Here is a 16,664-nt window from a genome sequence, read left to right as displayed (position 1 = left end):
ATTTTCTCTAATGTTATATAATCAATGATTAGATTTAGCCATTGGTTCATGCTAATGTTTTGTTTGTTTTTCCAATTCAACAATATTGTTTTTTGGCTATTGTTAAACTTGCTAGTAATGGACGGGCTTGATGGTTTGAGATATTCATTGTATTCAGATCGCCAAGCAGACAAAGAGTTGGAGACAATGGAATCCTGCAGTTTAATAGGAAAGAGAGTTTCTTCTTTACCTGTGACCAAAATTCTTGTGCTGGTTTACATTGCCAAAGAGCATGAAGGTATGTGTCTGAAGTATCTTCGTTGCAGCTTGTACATTTATCTGATTGGGAGCACCCCATTTTGTACATTTTAGATTGAGTCATATGCCATTTGTGCAGTATTTTGAACTGTATACGTTGAAGGTTCCTATTCTTTGTCATTGTAAATGTATTTTCACAGATGTTGGACCAATAGTTATTTTCTAATGTTACTGAAAGTTCATTATTCCTTTTTTCGATTGGTAGACAAGTAGAGTTGCTACATGAGAAAGCTTTATATACTTTTGAATTTTTGTTGTTGTTGAGGATGGATGTTTATTATTTTATTTACGAAGGGTGGTGGGTCTAACCTACCCGTTAGTGATGGGAATTTGCTTCTGATGGCTGCCCTGATTTTATTGTATTGAAGGAAACTGACCCCTTTGATTTGGAAATCTTGTAGTATTTTTTCATATGACATGAATGTATTATCTTTAAACATGCTGTAACTGGTTTATTCCCGTATCATCCCATGTGCTAAAATAAATAGGAATTTTGTTAACTCCAAAGTCTGGGTTGTGGCAGATTGGTGAAAATTTACACGGGGCTAATTGAGATTGCGTAATTTCCATATCTCTCCACCAGGCTTTCAAGATACATGCTATCATTGGGTTTTTGAAGCAGCTATGGTGCTTGATATTAGGACTAATAAAGGGAAGGTTTGCCAACTGTATTCGGTTGCAGTCTGTTTGCTCTAATTCTAGCCATGACTGTTGTTCACTGTTGAGATGTAACCACATAATAAGATATTGTATTTGATTTGCTATATAATAGTGTTGGAAATCGGGAGCCTCTAAACCCCCCTCTGGTTTGTTTCTTTGCAATTTGGCAAGACTAATTCTGTTTTACTTGTTCTTAAAGTAGAATTTTGTAATGGCTGAGTCTAGCTCTTAAAACCATTTTTGAGGGGGTTTATAAAGAGGATCATTGAGAACGAATAATTTATTTGTGGTAATACTTTCATTTTGACTGTCGCTATCCGGCCCAGAAGTGAGATGGGTAGATTATTCCTGTGTGTCAAATCTTCACATATTTTTGCTAAGGGAGGTGTATGATTTAACTTAGTTAAATTCTGTAAGTTTTGGTGAAACGTTGATTCCAAGATATTTTATATTCTCTATTGGAATATTGTAATTTAGATTTTGATCTGCAGGATTTCATGAGTTTGTTGGTAAGGGCATTATAATTGATTTTGACCAATTTATAGACCCTACTCACCGACGTCACAGAATGACGTGTGCTGTATCCGGCCGCCATATTGTCCGTCTCTGTTTAGCCCTATTCTCAATGGTTTCAATTAGTCGTTCAGTTTATAGAGCAATTCATGGAAGCCCCGGTGCTTTCAGACGCTGTAAACTCATTGGATGCGTTGCATAAAAGGCGTTATGTGGAAAAGCTTCAGTCTATCCATTCGCCAGATCCATATTTGATGCCTAAATCGGTATTTTTCGACCCGCTGTCATCGCCCTCTCTACCTGACATCTGCTACCCTGATATCTACAACTATCTTTTCCACAGAAACTCGGCCTATTCTCACGAAACTTTGAAAAACATTAAGAGCAGCACTCTAAGCAACATTACCCTGTGTGATTTCTAAAATGGCGACAATCATAAAAAAAAAAAAAGTTGACTGCGATGGCCGACGCTTCAAGGATAGGTGGATATTGGACTATTTCTTCAATAAAACAAGCAACAACTGTGTCTGCCTCATTTGCAAAGAGACAGTCGCTGTTTTCGATGTGACGCGATAATAACAAGACACGCTGACATGTACGACATTACAGGAAAGATACGCAGCGAGAAATTATAGCAACTTGAAGCTAGCACAGCAGCAGTATTTCGCAAGAGCCCGAGTGTCGAAAAAGAACGCCACAGACGAGACTGTTGAAATTATGTATTAAAATAATAAAGCAAATGTGACACACAGAAGGGCGGGCTAAAATTTCTTTAAATGTATTGTTCTATGTAAATCAGCCCAGGTAACCCCCCACATTTTTACCACACCAAATCAGGCCCCCTTTGGAAAAAGTTTGGACACCCCTGTTTAACCGATGATCCGTGGACGAGGCCAGCTTCTTTCACTTGTTACCAGCTAAATATTATTCAAAAAATAAAGATGGTGGAACAAATAAGCATCTTGAATTTGAAACGGTATGTTGTCGGCGATTGGCCTAGCAATGAGCTTAACTGTGGTTGTCAGCCCAAAACCCTCTAAATATAGATTAAATGCATTTTACCAGATACAAAATGACTACTACATAATCTGTGGTAGTCGTTTGGAGCCCAGTTTTCTCGTTGAATTGCAGCAATCCATCTCGCTCTCCTCTCCGGGTCTCTCGGAATACGGTAAACCACGCCATAATAGGAGGAATTTACGAAGCGGCAATGCGTTAACATGACGAGTAGACGGACAAAATGGTGCGGGGGCGTGGCTGAGTGAGTAGGGTCTATAGCATAATCTGATATTTGTGAAAATTTCTTTATAAATTCAAAAACCTCATGAAGGGAGGATTCTGTTTTTTCTAGATATAATACAATATTGTCTGCGCATAAGTTAATTTTGTGTTCTGATGTTTGCGAGCAGATCCCTTTGATATTAGCTTTTTGTCTTATTGCAATTGCTAATGGTTCGACGAATAGAGCGAATAATAGGGGTGAGAGTGGACAGCCTTGTCGAGTGCCCCTTTGAAGACAGAAACTTTGTGAAATGACCCCGTTTGTGTTGACAGTGGCTTTTGGGGCGTTGTAGAATGTTTTTATCCAGCGGATAAATGGCTCACCAAAGCCAATTTTTTTTCAAAATTTTGAACAGAAAAATCCAGTTGACTTTGTCAAATGCTTTTTCTGCGTCCAGAGAGAGGATAATATATAATATATAAATTCTTTAACAACAACTGCTGCTATTACGCGGAGGAACAGTACAACTCTACCATTAAAATGAACAATAAATGATCAGTAATAGCAGAAGTATGTATGCTAACTTCAGTAATATGAGAAAATATTTGAATCAATTTATAAAACAATTCAAAATAAGTGCCATATCTGAAACAAGGCTCAAAGCAGATAAAGGATTTTGAACTAGATGGTTATGAATTTAACTGTTTAATCCGAAGGTTTAATGTCATAATCAGTTTTATACAGTATATAGAGCACCAGGCTCTAGTATTGAAACATTCAGCGACTGTATAGGAGAAATGTTTTCAAAAGCCAAAGTTGTGTTCATTTGTGGGGATTTCAATATTGATCTGCTCAATCGGTTGATGAGTTTATTAATACCATGTACAGTAGGAGTTTGTATCCAAAAGAATCACCAGACAGAGTTGAATCACAACCTACAGTTCTACTTTAATAGATAATATATTCACCAATGACATTGAAAGTAATACAGTAAGTGGACTGTTAACGATATGAGTGATAACCTACCAGTTTTTACAATTTATAACGGCACCCAGCTAAGAAATTTGCCAGAGACGACTGTCAAGTAGCCTCCAGGCAAGTAAGGACAGACGAAACTGAACTCATTTAAAAAGGATTTACTGGCACAAAATTGGGAAAATGTACATATTGGAATTGACATTGACTGTGTATATGAAACATTTCTTAATGAATTCACATCATTAAATGATAAAAACTGTCCAATACAACGGTACAGCAAAAAACAAAAGTAAAAAGATTGGCCATGGTTCACGAAGGGATTACAAAATGCTTGGAAGAAGAAAAACACACTGTACAGAAAATTCATAAAACAAAGAACTACAGAGGCAGAAGAAATTATAAAATATATAAGAAAATAAACTGACCAATATCATAAGGATACGTATGAAGGAATACTATAGTAAAATATTGTACAACAAAACATTGAATGGAATTATTAAAAATGGTGCAACGCAACAGAGCTATCCTCAATGCTTTGAGGAAAATGATGTGAAGAAGGATAATATGGATTACATCGTCAGCAGCTTCAATGATTTCTTTGTAAATGTTGGACCAAATCTGGCAAAAAATAATTCCAGATGCAAGTTTATCTGAGGAGTGGAATGAAAACCTAATTGAAAGGAATCCCAGTTCAATGTCCATTACAGCAGTGGTGGAAGGAGGAATAATTGATACTGTAAATACATGTAAATGCAAAACATCCACCAATTCAAATGACATTGATCACATTATCACTCCACATTCTTTAATCCTGCCATATTTACACTACTGTGCAGAGGTCTGGGGTAACACTTATAAATGTACAATAAAATCACTATCCATTTTGCAAAAAAAAAGCCGTAAGAAAAGTACATAAGCTCATACCAATTTCTCATTTTTAAAATCCAGAACATTAAAACTCACAGATTTGGTTCATTTTCAAACAGCTCAGCTCATGTACTGTATAATGCTATACACAGGTCACTTCCTGCCAATTTCCAGAATTTTTTTTTTTTTTAAATAAAGAAGGTCATTACAGTTTGAAGGGGGAGCTTCACTGACATCATTAGTATTATTATCAAAATGTTCTTAAATATTGTTGCTGTTATCTCAAGTATTATCAGTGGTTTTGTCATTTTTTAAAAATCTTATTTTATCATTGTCAAAGTAGAGCATTCATTTATTAAAAAAAAAAGTGTTTGTTGGCTGTCACTGAGTAGCATTTGCGATCGCTACACAAAAATAGCAAAATAAATCACCCCCAAGAACGGTCAGAGACGCAAGACAACTAGAGGATATATTATATAAGAAAGACAGGGCATATGGTGGTAAAGGATAGCTATTTGAAACAGGAGAATGTCATTGTCAGTAGCGTAAGGCTGGATCAGGTCGGCTCTTTTTCCCCATTTTTTTGGGGCCCTCGACACTCAAGCCATCTCTTTAACTGAATATTTGTATGATCTGCCACATCTTTACCAGTTAATTTGGCATAAGGGACATCATTTTCGGACAGAATTGGTAGGTTTATCTCTGTAAACATCTTGCTCCTACACTATTTACATGCATCTATTATGAGGGACAAATGCATGTTTGACCCTCCTAGCAACAGTTATGTTAATGTAATTAGTGTTATGTGCGGTACACTATTTTAATGAGCATCCAATGTTCTTAAGTCGTTAAAATGGAGGTTTTGCGTTTAGGAAATGTGTGTGTGTGTGTGGGAGGGGGGGGGGGGGTGATTAGGAGATGGAGGTTGGGGTTATCGCTGGCTCTGTTAACTTTTATTTACCAAATCATTGACAAAAATACAATTTTGAATGAAAATTTGTTTGTGGTATAGACCCTACTCACGTGACGTCACAGCCACGCCCCCGCGCCATGATGTCCGCATACTCGCCATAGAAATGCATTAGCACTTCGTAAATTCTTCCTATTATTGCACGTTTTACTGCTCGTCAACATTAATACTCAAAATGGTGAAGTCGTGTGTGGCGGTCGGTTGCAAAAACAGAGAAGATAGACGGAGAGACTTGAATTTTTACCGTATTCCGAGAGACACGAAGAGGAGGCCACGATTGACTGCTGCAATTCGACGAGAAAACTGGGCTCCAAACGACTACCACAGATTATGTAGTAGTCATTTTATATCTGGTAAGATGCATTTAATATATATTTAGAGGTTTTTGGGCTGACAACCACAATTAAGATCATTGCTAGGCTAATCGCCGACAACATACACGTATGTATGTAGTTAGTGCTATCGCTAAACCATATAAACATTAAAAGCCCTAGCTCTATTGACAAATGACATGAAATACATTAGACTTGACAGTGGATGTTAGCAAGAACAAAAGATTTTGAATTGAAAATTTCGTAACTCACCTTCCGAGCACAAGATTCCTGCCGAATTTTCGTGTACGAGGACCTGTTTCACCCAACCAGCAACGTAGCATTTATAAGCCTCCAAGCTTTTAAAGTTTTTCAAACTTTCGTGAGAATAGGCTGATTTTGTGTGGGTATCAGATGTCAGGCGAAGCCAGCGGGTCGAAAAACATCGATTTAGGCATCAAATACGGATCTGGCGAATGGATAAACTGAAGCTTTTCCACGTAACGCCTTTTATGCAACGGATCCAATGAGTTTACAGCGTCAGATAACACCGGGGCTTCCATGAATTGCTCTATAACTTGCTCGACTAATTGAAAACAATGAGAATAGGTCTGAAAAAGAGGTACAGTATGGCGGCCGGAAACAGCGACACGCCCATTTTGTGACGTAGGTGAGTAGGGTCTATAGGGGTATATAAAAAATGTACAGTATATAGTTTTCATTTTATGGCCCTTTTTGCACATTGAGAGGAAAACTAACACATTTTATAGACACAATATATATTATATACTGTGTATAATATATATTTTATACATATAGTCACTATTTAGCACTGTTGGTCTCCTGTATATAACCTGTTTTGACCATAATATGGACAAAACACCTTTGACCAAACCTGTTTTTGTTGAATTATCAAATATAAAACTATTCAGTCTCATTTTGATGTTGTTGAATATTTATCCTAACAAGTTGAATAAATATCACACTTAAAAACATTTCATTGAGCATGTTTGGTTGTCAAAGGGACATCAATATTACAAATTAACACAAAAATGTTTTGATTTGTTGTTGTTGTCTTTTTGGGTCCAAAATGTTGATTATAATCGGTTGAAGAAAACAACAATTTGGACATGAAGGAAATGGTGTCCTAAAAAAGGGACCCATTCCGGCAATTGTGATTATTTTTCTTTAAAATATAAAGGCAACATCAAAGGTATGCAGATTTGAAAAAAAAAAATAGGCTGAGGTGTTAAACGAAGTAAATGCACGTCACTGCCATGTTGCATAAATTGACAGTTTTTCTCGTTCCTTAGCACAGCGTGGGTTTCCATATAACCGCTCATTTACAACCCCCATTTTAGCTGTGTAATTGACAGCTTGTCGGGCAACTGGTGCAACCTCATATGCCACACAAAAGAATCAGCCAGATTGTGTCGACCGCGTCGGTACCGGCGATACTTCGGGTATTGCAGAAAAGGCAGTCCTGTCACATTTCCTTAATCTTAGAATCAACTTGGTAATGAAGTATCGGTTTTAGTTACAACCGTAGTTTTGAGTTATTATAATTATTATTAGGCTTGTTTTGAACAAAGGGAAGAGGAGACAAGGACTGAACAAAACTTGTTTATAATGAGTAAAATTAACAAGGACAGTGAAGCGGAGTCAAAAAAATTTCATCAACGAGTTATTAAAAGCACAAACAATTTTAAAAATCATTGTCCGATTTTTATGACAAAGTATTCGGCCAAAATAATGAAAAGAGGAGTACGAGATTATAGTCGTCCTGTTACGTAGCGGTAATGTAGCTGAACAAGCAGCCACGTACCGTATTTTTCTGACTATAAATTGCAGCCCTCCCCCCCAGTTTGGCTTGGGGTGCAACTAATACTCTGGAGCGACTTATGTGTGAAATTATTATCAGATTATTATATCATTTCACATGTAATTTTGGTGTTTTGGAGGACACTGATGGTTTGGTAATTGCATTTCGTTGGTCATGCACCATGTAACATCATCATGCTGTACACTTATTCAGCATTTTGTTCTCTATGTACATATTTAGTTTAAATTGCCTTTCAAGATGACATATCTGTTGTATGTGTTGGATTTTAGCAAGTAAATTTCCTCCAAAAATGCAACTACGCAAGCCCGGAATACTCCAGTGCAACAGTTTTTTTTCCCCTTCTCTTCGTTGTGCTTTTTTTTTTGCTGGTGCAATTTATACTCAAGTGGGAGGTCCGAAAAATATGGTACTTACTTTCCATACTCCACTAAAGTCAACAATGATGAAAGCATCTCGTGAGGCTGTGTCTTAGAATCAGTTTCCAAAATAAGGAAATCAGTTAACTTTTAGCTCATCTACATCAAATTTTAATCAATCGAAGGATTTGTATGAATGCTTTGTCGGAGCTCCAAGCTAAGGTACATGAACATTAAGTGCGTAGCCCCTTATTCAGCTACATTACCCCTACGTAATAATATGACTTTTTTTCTTGTAGTACGAGTACAACTTCAATCTCGTAGTCATTTTTTTCCTCCCTTTATTTGGCCCCAATACTCTGTCGTAATATGTCACTGTCAATCAAGAATAGTAATAGTACATTTTTAAAGTACATATAATCACCCCCCCCCAAAAAAAATATTTGTGAGCCAATCACAATTTACCATATTTAAGTAATTATAATATTGATGAATGATCTAGACTTTTTGTAATTTGGGGTCTACAGTTATTAACTGTGAAAAGTGTAGTTTGAAAGAGGGAATATATTGTATAAAAAATTATGCCACTTAACTTGAGAGTTAAATCAAGTGAGCCAAAACTTTTGGCGGTGTTTTCCCGAGGATTTTTTGAAGCTGCGGTGGTGGGCTGCATCGGAGTCGGACCGCCTCACCATGTCGTGCCACAGCAAAATTGCATCATTTGACAATTTTTTCCCCACATTTTGTTACCCAAGAAGAACCATAACAAAGATCTATTTGAAATATTTCATTAGCCAGGCTAATGTCGTCGCGCTCAGCTACGGTACATGTACGTAAAATGCATAGCTGATTACAGCTACATTACCCTATGTAATACTTTTTTTTTTCTTGTAGCAATAGTACTACTGACATCTCAAAGTCCTTTTTTCTTTTATTTGGCCCTAATATGTACTACATTAACACAACAATACAAGTCCTTCTGTTAACGGACCAAAGGCGTAGGCTCACATAGGGACGTTAGGGCCATAAACACTAGGAACTTTTCAGGATGCTCAAATTGTCCCCACCAACTTTTAGGCAACATTATTTGCATTATATAAGGAGTTCATTTATAGATGTCATTTAGATTGTCTTCATATATTTTGTAAGGATAGAATTGACCCTACCATTATTAAGTGAATTACTTTCATTATGTTCAGACTTACAGTGACACCCCCCCCAACGCATGTTTGATTGGCTGATGACTAGTTAAATTCCCTTGTTTTCAGTGTAAATATAAGTGGAATTATCTGCCAGTGCTTCAAGTAAATTTCACTCCGATTTCTTGAAATAAAATAGCTATCTGAAAATAATCTTAACACACTTATTTTACACAAAAAGGGAGTATTTAATCTTTAAAAAATTTAGCTTTTTTTTTCGTTAGAAATGTTCTTGATTCAAAATGTGATGTAGTTCAAAACATTATTTGAAATCAATTCTCCCCCTTGATTTTGGTGAAAAACGACCAACCTTTAGATGTATGGGCTTAATGAGAACAAATGGTAAAATTTACCTACAGTAAATTGAATAATCTGACCCATTAATCTGTTAGTCTTTAACACTCAAAACAAGTTGGAAAAAATTATTCGAATAGATTTAACAAAAATCATCAGATTAAAACGTTATAAATTTGCAGTGTGAAAAAATTATTACAATTTACAGATTTATTTTTGCATTGATCAATTTAGCCTATCAATTAATTAGGATCATAATGGTGATAAATGTAGCCCTGGCCTCATTCACCTAATCAGTTTGGTTTTCTCAATGTCCTGTCCCCAGAAAAAAGTGTACATGCAGGTTATGCTGTTATATCGTCCCCACCAATATTGAGACCAAACCTACGCCCTTGTAATCGACCCATTTCAAGGTGTAGAGGGGAAATTCTAATTGCGGTGTAAAAAGTTTTATTGGTTTCGGTGATAAGGTGAATAGTTTTTTTGTTGTTCGTGAACTACATTTCCACACAAACACACATCGAGGTACCATTTAGCTTAGCAAGGAGAGGTATAAGACACATTTTTTTAGTGTCCCAGAGCTCGCGAAACCTGGGGGAAAAAAAGCGCATTTATCAAGGTTTCCTCAGCCGTGAATGCGTAGATCCGATCACTGTAACAGCCCTGCCCCTATGATATTGAATGCGTTGTTGACACATTAGCGCCGGCGCTCGGCAAAAATTCATTCAAACCTGCCTTTTTGTCCAAGACGTACGTCCACCGCTCACTTTCACCTAAATGTCCGATCCAAAAAGTAATGCCCCGGTTGGGGTGGGGGGTCTGTATCGTCTTAGCCACTTTATTGTGGCAACAAAACTAAAGAACAAAGATAACAAAATAACAGTGGGCTTCCGTGACATGCGACTGCTATCGCCTTCTCGCTTCCCTCTACGTCACAGCTCCCGTCCGATCGTCTCTTAAAGGGGCGTCATTTAGTTACGGACATTACAATACACAATGAATAGGTTGCCTGAATCCTTCACACTAGGCTGCCGCTAGTTTGAAACGGCCTTGGGAAAAAAAAAAAAAAAAAAAAAAAAAACATCTTTTTGCACGGCGTGGCGTTATTTTAGTGTGGCGGTGCGCCACAATTTCTAGTATGTAGGGGAAAGCCTGTTTGGCAATAGTGTGGATCCACATTATACAAGGATTGTCAAAGCACTTTTGAAGGCACCAAAAGTGCCAATACTCAACAAGATTTGAGGAAACTACAATTGACCTGCGTGCACAATCTGATGAAGGCAGCATGAATGACAGTCAAAAGAGTCATTGGCCACTGCTTCTTCCACCAACACACACGTGTCTCTTAATCCGATCCTTGTGATCAAATCCTTGACCACAAACTGAGCAGGAAAAAGGTTTTTCACCAGTGTGGGTTCTTACGTGTACTTTTAATTGTCGAATTTGTGTGAATCCTTTATCACAAACTGAGCATGAATAAGGTTTTTCACCAGTGTGGGTTCTTGTGTGTACTTTTAAGTGGTGAATTTGAGTGAATCCTTGACCACAAATTGAGCAAGAAAAAGGTTTTTCACCAGTGTGTATTCTTTCATGTATTTTCAAGTTGTAAGTTTGAGTGAATCCTTGACCACAAACTGAGCAGGAAAAAGGTTTCTCGCCAGTGTGGGTTCTCGTGTGCATTTTGAATTTACTCTGGTCAGTGAAACTGTGACCACAAACTGAGCAGGAATAAGGTTTTTCACCAGTGTGGGTTCTTGTGTGTACTTTTAAGTGGTGAATTTGACTGAATCCTTTTCCACAAAATGAGCAGGAAAAAGGTTTTTCTCCAGAATGGATTCTAGTGTGTACGTTTAAGTGATGAATGTGAGTGAATCCTTGACCACAATCTGAGCAGGAAAAAGGTTTTTCACCAGTGTGGGTTGCTACATGCACTTTTAAGGAACTCTTATAACTGAATCCTCGACCACAATCTGAGCAGGAAAAAGGTTTTTCACCAGTGTGGGTTGCTACATGCACTTTTAAGGAACTCTTATAACTGAATCCTTGACCACAAACTGAGCAAGAAAAAGGTTTTTCACCAGTGTGGGTTCTTGCATGCACTTTTAAGGAACTCTCATAACTGAATCCTTGACCACAAACTGAGCAGGAAAAAGGTTTTTCACCAGTGTGGGTTCTTGTGTGGGTTTTTAAGCTGCTCGTGCGACTGATTTTTTTACCACAAACTGAGCAGGCAAAAGGTTTTTCCCCAGTGTGAGTTCTAGTGTGTCCTTTTAAGATGTGCTTGCGATTGAATTTTTGACCACAAACTGAGCAGGAAAAAGGGTTTTCTCCAGTGTGGGTTCTTCTGTGCGTGATTAAGGTGCTCTTCTGAGTAAATCTTTTTCCACAAACTGAGCAGGAAAATGGTTTTTCTCCAGTGTGGGTTCTTGTGTGTCTAATTAAGTTTTGCTTTGAAGTGAATCCTTGACCACAAACTGAGCAGGAAAATGGTTTTTCTCCAGTGTGGGTTCTTCTGTGCATGATTAAGGCATTCTTCTGAGTAAATCTTTTATCACAAACCGAGCAGGAAAATGGTTTTTCTCCAGTGTGGGTTCTTATGTGCGTGATTAAGACGCTCTTCTGAGTAAATCTTTTTCCACAAACTGAGCAGGAAAATGGTTTTTCTCCAGTGTGGGTTCTTGAGTGTATTATTAAATGTTGCTTTGAGTTGAATCCTTGACCACAACTTGAGCAGGAAAATGGTTTTTCACCGGTGTGGGTTCTTGAGTGTGCTTTTAAAGTTTCCTTGTGGGTGAATTTTTGGCCACAAACTGAGCAGGAAAAAGGTTTTTCAGCAGTGTGGGTTCTTGTGTGTACTTTTAAGGCACTCTTTTGTGTGAATCTTTTTCCACAAACTGAGCAGACAAGAGGATTTTCACCAGTGTGGCTCCTCATATGCATACGGCAAGTATAGTAATTAGCAAAGGTTTTTCTACTGCGAGATTTCTTATGACCGTCATCTTTGTAAGGTGAGTGTGACGTGGTTTCATTTCTATCTGATGGTGCGATGAAAATGTGTGCTTGCAATCCTTCTGTTGAGCTGCTGCCTGGAGGCTCAGTCCCTCTGCTGGCCTCACTCGGACCGTACTCGCTATTCAAGGGCTCACCAGTGGACATGGTGATAACGTCCTCCTTTTTAACGTACGGCAGCTCTACCTCCTCCTTTTTGATTGGAGGTTGTACTTCTCTCTCTTGCTGTTGAGGGTGCTCTGGCCCTTCCCATTTCATTTTCGGGTGCTCAACTTCCTCTTTTACGCCAGGAGACTCTGACTCCTGCCACTCAGGATCAAGATATTTGCTGAAATCTGCAAGAAACAAGAAGACCAATGATATATTTTATAGACTATCTATATCGTCTATGCAGCTGGTAGGCCATGAGGGTAGACTGGCTGAGAGCGCGAGAGTGTATACAGTATACGCGCACGTACCAGATGCATTCTGGGCTTTCATTCCCATGACAACGATGCACCGATTGGCTGTTAGTCATCGTGCATTGACACGCCCTCATCCTTCAGGCGCAAGCAGTGGTAATTTTTCTTAATTTATTCATGCTATTATTATTATTTATTTTTTTTACTTTTTAAAAAAAATAGCCGTTACAATTTTAATCATGACTTGAGTATTATTTTTCAGATGAATACTTTTACTTGATTTAAATTTTTGTCTACTCTACCTTCCTCTGCTGAAAAAGACGTGACTCAAGAATGTCCCCAAATGAAGAATAAATAATAAATAAAATAAATCTAGGGTTTCCCCTGGGATTCTTTGAAGCTGTGGTGGGGGGCTGCATCGGAGTCACCTCACCATGTCGACCATGGTGAAATTGCGTCATATCACGACAAATGAGATTAGCCCCCCCCCCGCTACATTTTTTCCCAAGAAGAACCATAACAAAGATCTATTTGAAAGATTTAATTAGCCATGAGAATGTCATAACTCTCAGCGACAGTAGATGTACGTAAACTGCGTAGCTAATTACAGCTACGTTACCCTTCGTAATGTTTTTTTTCTCGTAGCCATAGTACGACTTACATGCCGTGGTCCTTTTGTTTTTCCCTTTTATTTGGCCCTAATTTGGAATGAGCTCGACGACCAACTAAAAGTGTAGAAATCCATCTACAACTTTCAAACGATGCTAAAAAGCATTCTGATCAGTAAATATAAAAATTCGAACATATGGAGGTTTTAATTCTCCTCTTCAAGGGAAGTATTTATTTGTGTGTGTGTGTATTTAATGTTTAATGTTATCTTTTGTATGTTATTGTATGAGGATACTATAATATGCGATAATTCACCCTTTCTGCTCTTATAATTTTTCTTATTATTGTCTTAATGTACGACGGCTCCTGGTTATAAGCTTTGAGTAGCTTCTTAAGGAGACCTAACTCACACATGATCCTAGCTCAGCATTATGAGATGATGCACACTTTGTGAGTATGAATGTGTGTGTGAATAAATTGAAATTGAAATTAATAGTGCTACATTACCACAACAATAATAGTCCTTATGTTAAAGGACCCATTTCAAGGAGTAGGGGGAAATTGTAATACCCCTGTCAAGAGTTACTAGTTTCGGTGAGAAGGTGAATACTTTTTTGCTGTTGTTTGTGAACTACATTTCCACATGAACATCGAGGTACCATTTAGCTTAGCAAGGAGAGGTAAGAGTCATTTTTCGACTGTCCCAGATCATGTGAAACTTGGGGAAAAAAACACATTTATCAAGGTTTCCTCAGCCATGATTGCGCATCTGTCCACCGAAACAGCGTGATAGTACAGATGTATAAGTACGCCTGCCCCTCAGCTATTGGATGCGTTGTTGACGTTAGCGAGGGGGCGCTCTGAAAATAGACCAAGGCTCTATTTTGGGCTCCGCTTCTCGGCACAAATTAATTCAAACTTGCTGTTCCGTCCGAGACTGCCGTCCACCGCTCACTCTCGCCGAAAAGTCAGATGCAAAAGACTAATAACCCGGATGGGTGGAAGAAGGAGAGGAGTAGGTGTTGGCTTACCCACCTAAAGTGCGTATGACAGTTGCCATTTTTAACACAAAGTTGCAATTTGTGATCGGGTGGAAAATTTGACAGAACATATGAAGAGGGCAATAAGCTGAGTATAGTGGTCTCCCGGTTGTATATGTGTGTGTGTATGTATTAAAATGATCCCAGTATTAGACATAATACAAAACACGATGTTTACTCACTTCCTTCTAAGTCCAATGGTCCCACAGTAATAGGGCTTGTTTTGGCCAATATCCACCAGTGAATGGGAACCTTTTGAAACCCCAAAAAGGCTCACAAGCCTCTCCCTGGTCCAGCAACATTTTTCTGCAGCCTTTTGACTGGCGTGATGCAGAAAATAAACAAATTAATTGGCAAGACCAGCTGAATCCGCAGTCATTCTGCATACTGTAGTATTGGTTGTATACTGAAGATGACTATCCCGCTGACGTCCCATTAGCAATCCTCGTCAAAACAGGAAGTCGCTCATTTTCATGGCGCGGGATTAAAAAAACTAAATAGATATATCGATCACTTCCAAACACATCCATTCGGTCAATTTCATTCAGGAGCATAAAATACCGCAGAAAATATGACATAAAAATGCTTTTTGCCGTCATAGGCACTTTAATGGTGGCAACAATAATAAAGAAAAACAATGACAAAATAACAGCGGGCTGCCGCGACATGCGACTTTTATGCGACTGTTATCCCGCCCATTCTCCCAACTCGCTTGCCCCTATGTCACAGCTCCCCAGTCTAAAAGGGCGGCGCGTTTTGTTACGGACATTACAATACACAATGAATACAGGCATGAAAATGGGTCAGGGGTTGAAAAGTTGAAAGGGATGTGGAGGAAATATGTTCCGGTACACCGTATAACTAGGGCTGTCCCAAACCACAAATTTTCTCCCTATTAGTCAGCCGACTATTTTTACGATTAGTCGACTAAGCTCAGAATCCCCCCCCCCCCTTTTTTTAAACTAATTTAGTAATGAAATTTTTGATGACGCTTATACTTTAACAAAAATATTTTGGAACACTTACGTTCTTTATTAAAGTACAAATAAACATGTAAATAACAATGAATCACAGATTAACACTGTCAAATGCTGATAGCGTTAACTAGTGCTAAAGAATGGAATGTAAACACATTCAGAACACTGACTTCGCCTTTCCAACATGATTCAAAACAATTTAAAAAAAATCTAGCATTATTATTATTATTATTATAGGATACTACTATATATAATAGCAGTATAATTATTCATTGCCAATCAGATTTTTAATTTTGAAGCCATTCTTAGTGTAGAATCTGAATTCTGAAGCATGTGGGATTAACTCCAGAAAAAGCTCTTTTTGTCATTGAATGTGGTGTCCGTAATCATTTTTTCCATTTTTTTTTTCCGTTTGCAAATGCTGTTGAACCAACGATTTTTCATGTATGAACTGTTACCTTTTAAATGCAAGTTTGCGTTTCGGAGAAGACTGTCAATGTATTATAGCAGCCTGAAGTAGGTTGTCTTTTTTCCCCCATTAGCCTCAATGTAGCAATGCTCACGTTTACAGTAGAGCTGGGAATCTTTGGGCACCTAACGATTCGATTACGATTCAGAGGCTCCGATTCGATTATAAAACGATTATTGATGCACCCGCCTCCTTTTTTTTTTTTTTTTTTTAAATAATGTTTTGTACATTAGTTCCAAAATTGTTCAAAAATACTCTCAGGCTAAACCAAACTACTATTTCAGTATCAAGTTAACATATAGCAGTAAACAAATATACAAAAATAACATTAAATAAAAAGCTCCAGTCCCCATTCTGTATCAGCAGCTTTAAACTACATTCAACTAATTTAATGTTGTGAATCAACCGTTAAATTTGTTAAAATTGCTCCCGTTATTCCATAATTTCCCTTTTGTTTACTTTCGACATGTGAAAGTTTTAAAACTATTTTAAAGATTTAGGAGTATTTTAGATAAGAAGTTAATTAGGTTTGCTTGGAAGGTTCGCTACAACAGCCTTGCAGGGAAGTGTACTGCTTTAAGATGGCGGCCGTTTACTAACGCCCGCATCTAGCTTTTTGTAGATGTGCTGCTAACTTTACCGAATCAAT

General features: G+C 37.9%; 1 protein-coding gene across 1 annotated transcript in view; it reads right to left on the bottom strand.

Moving 5' to 3' along the window:
• Positions 1–3,666: 3,666 nt before the first annotated feature.
• The window catches only part of LOC130928936 (oocyte zinc finger protein XlCOF6-like), a 42,808-nt gene continuing 29,810 nt past the window's right edge, over positions 3,667–16,664 (bottom strand). Inside the window, exon 2 of the mRNA XM_057855766.1 lies at positions 3,667–12,854. Coding sequence (XP_057711749.1) covers positions 10,816–12,854 — 2,039 coding nt within the window. The 3' untranslated portion in view covers positions 3,667–10,815. The remainder of the gene's footprint in view (positions 12,855–16,664) is intronic.

The sequence above is a fragment of the Corythoichthys intestinalis genome, chromosome 13 (genome assembly GCF_030265065.1).
Source record: "Corythoichthys intestinalis isolate RoL2023-P3 chromosome 13, ASM3026506v1, whole genome shotgun sequence".
NCBI lineage: Eukaryota > Metazoa > Chordata > Actinopteri > Syngnathiformes > Syngnathidae > Corythoichthys > Corythoichthys intestinalis.
This window is presented reverse-complemented; position numbering and strand designations above follow the sequence as displayed.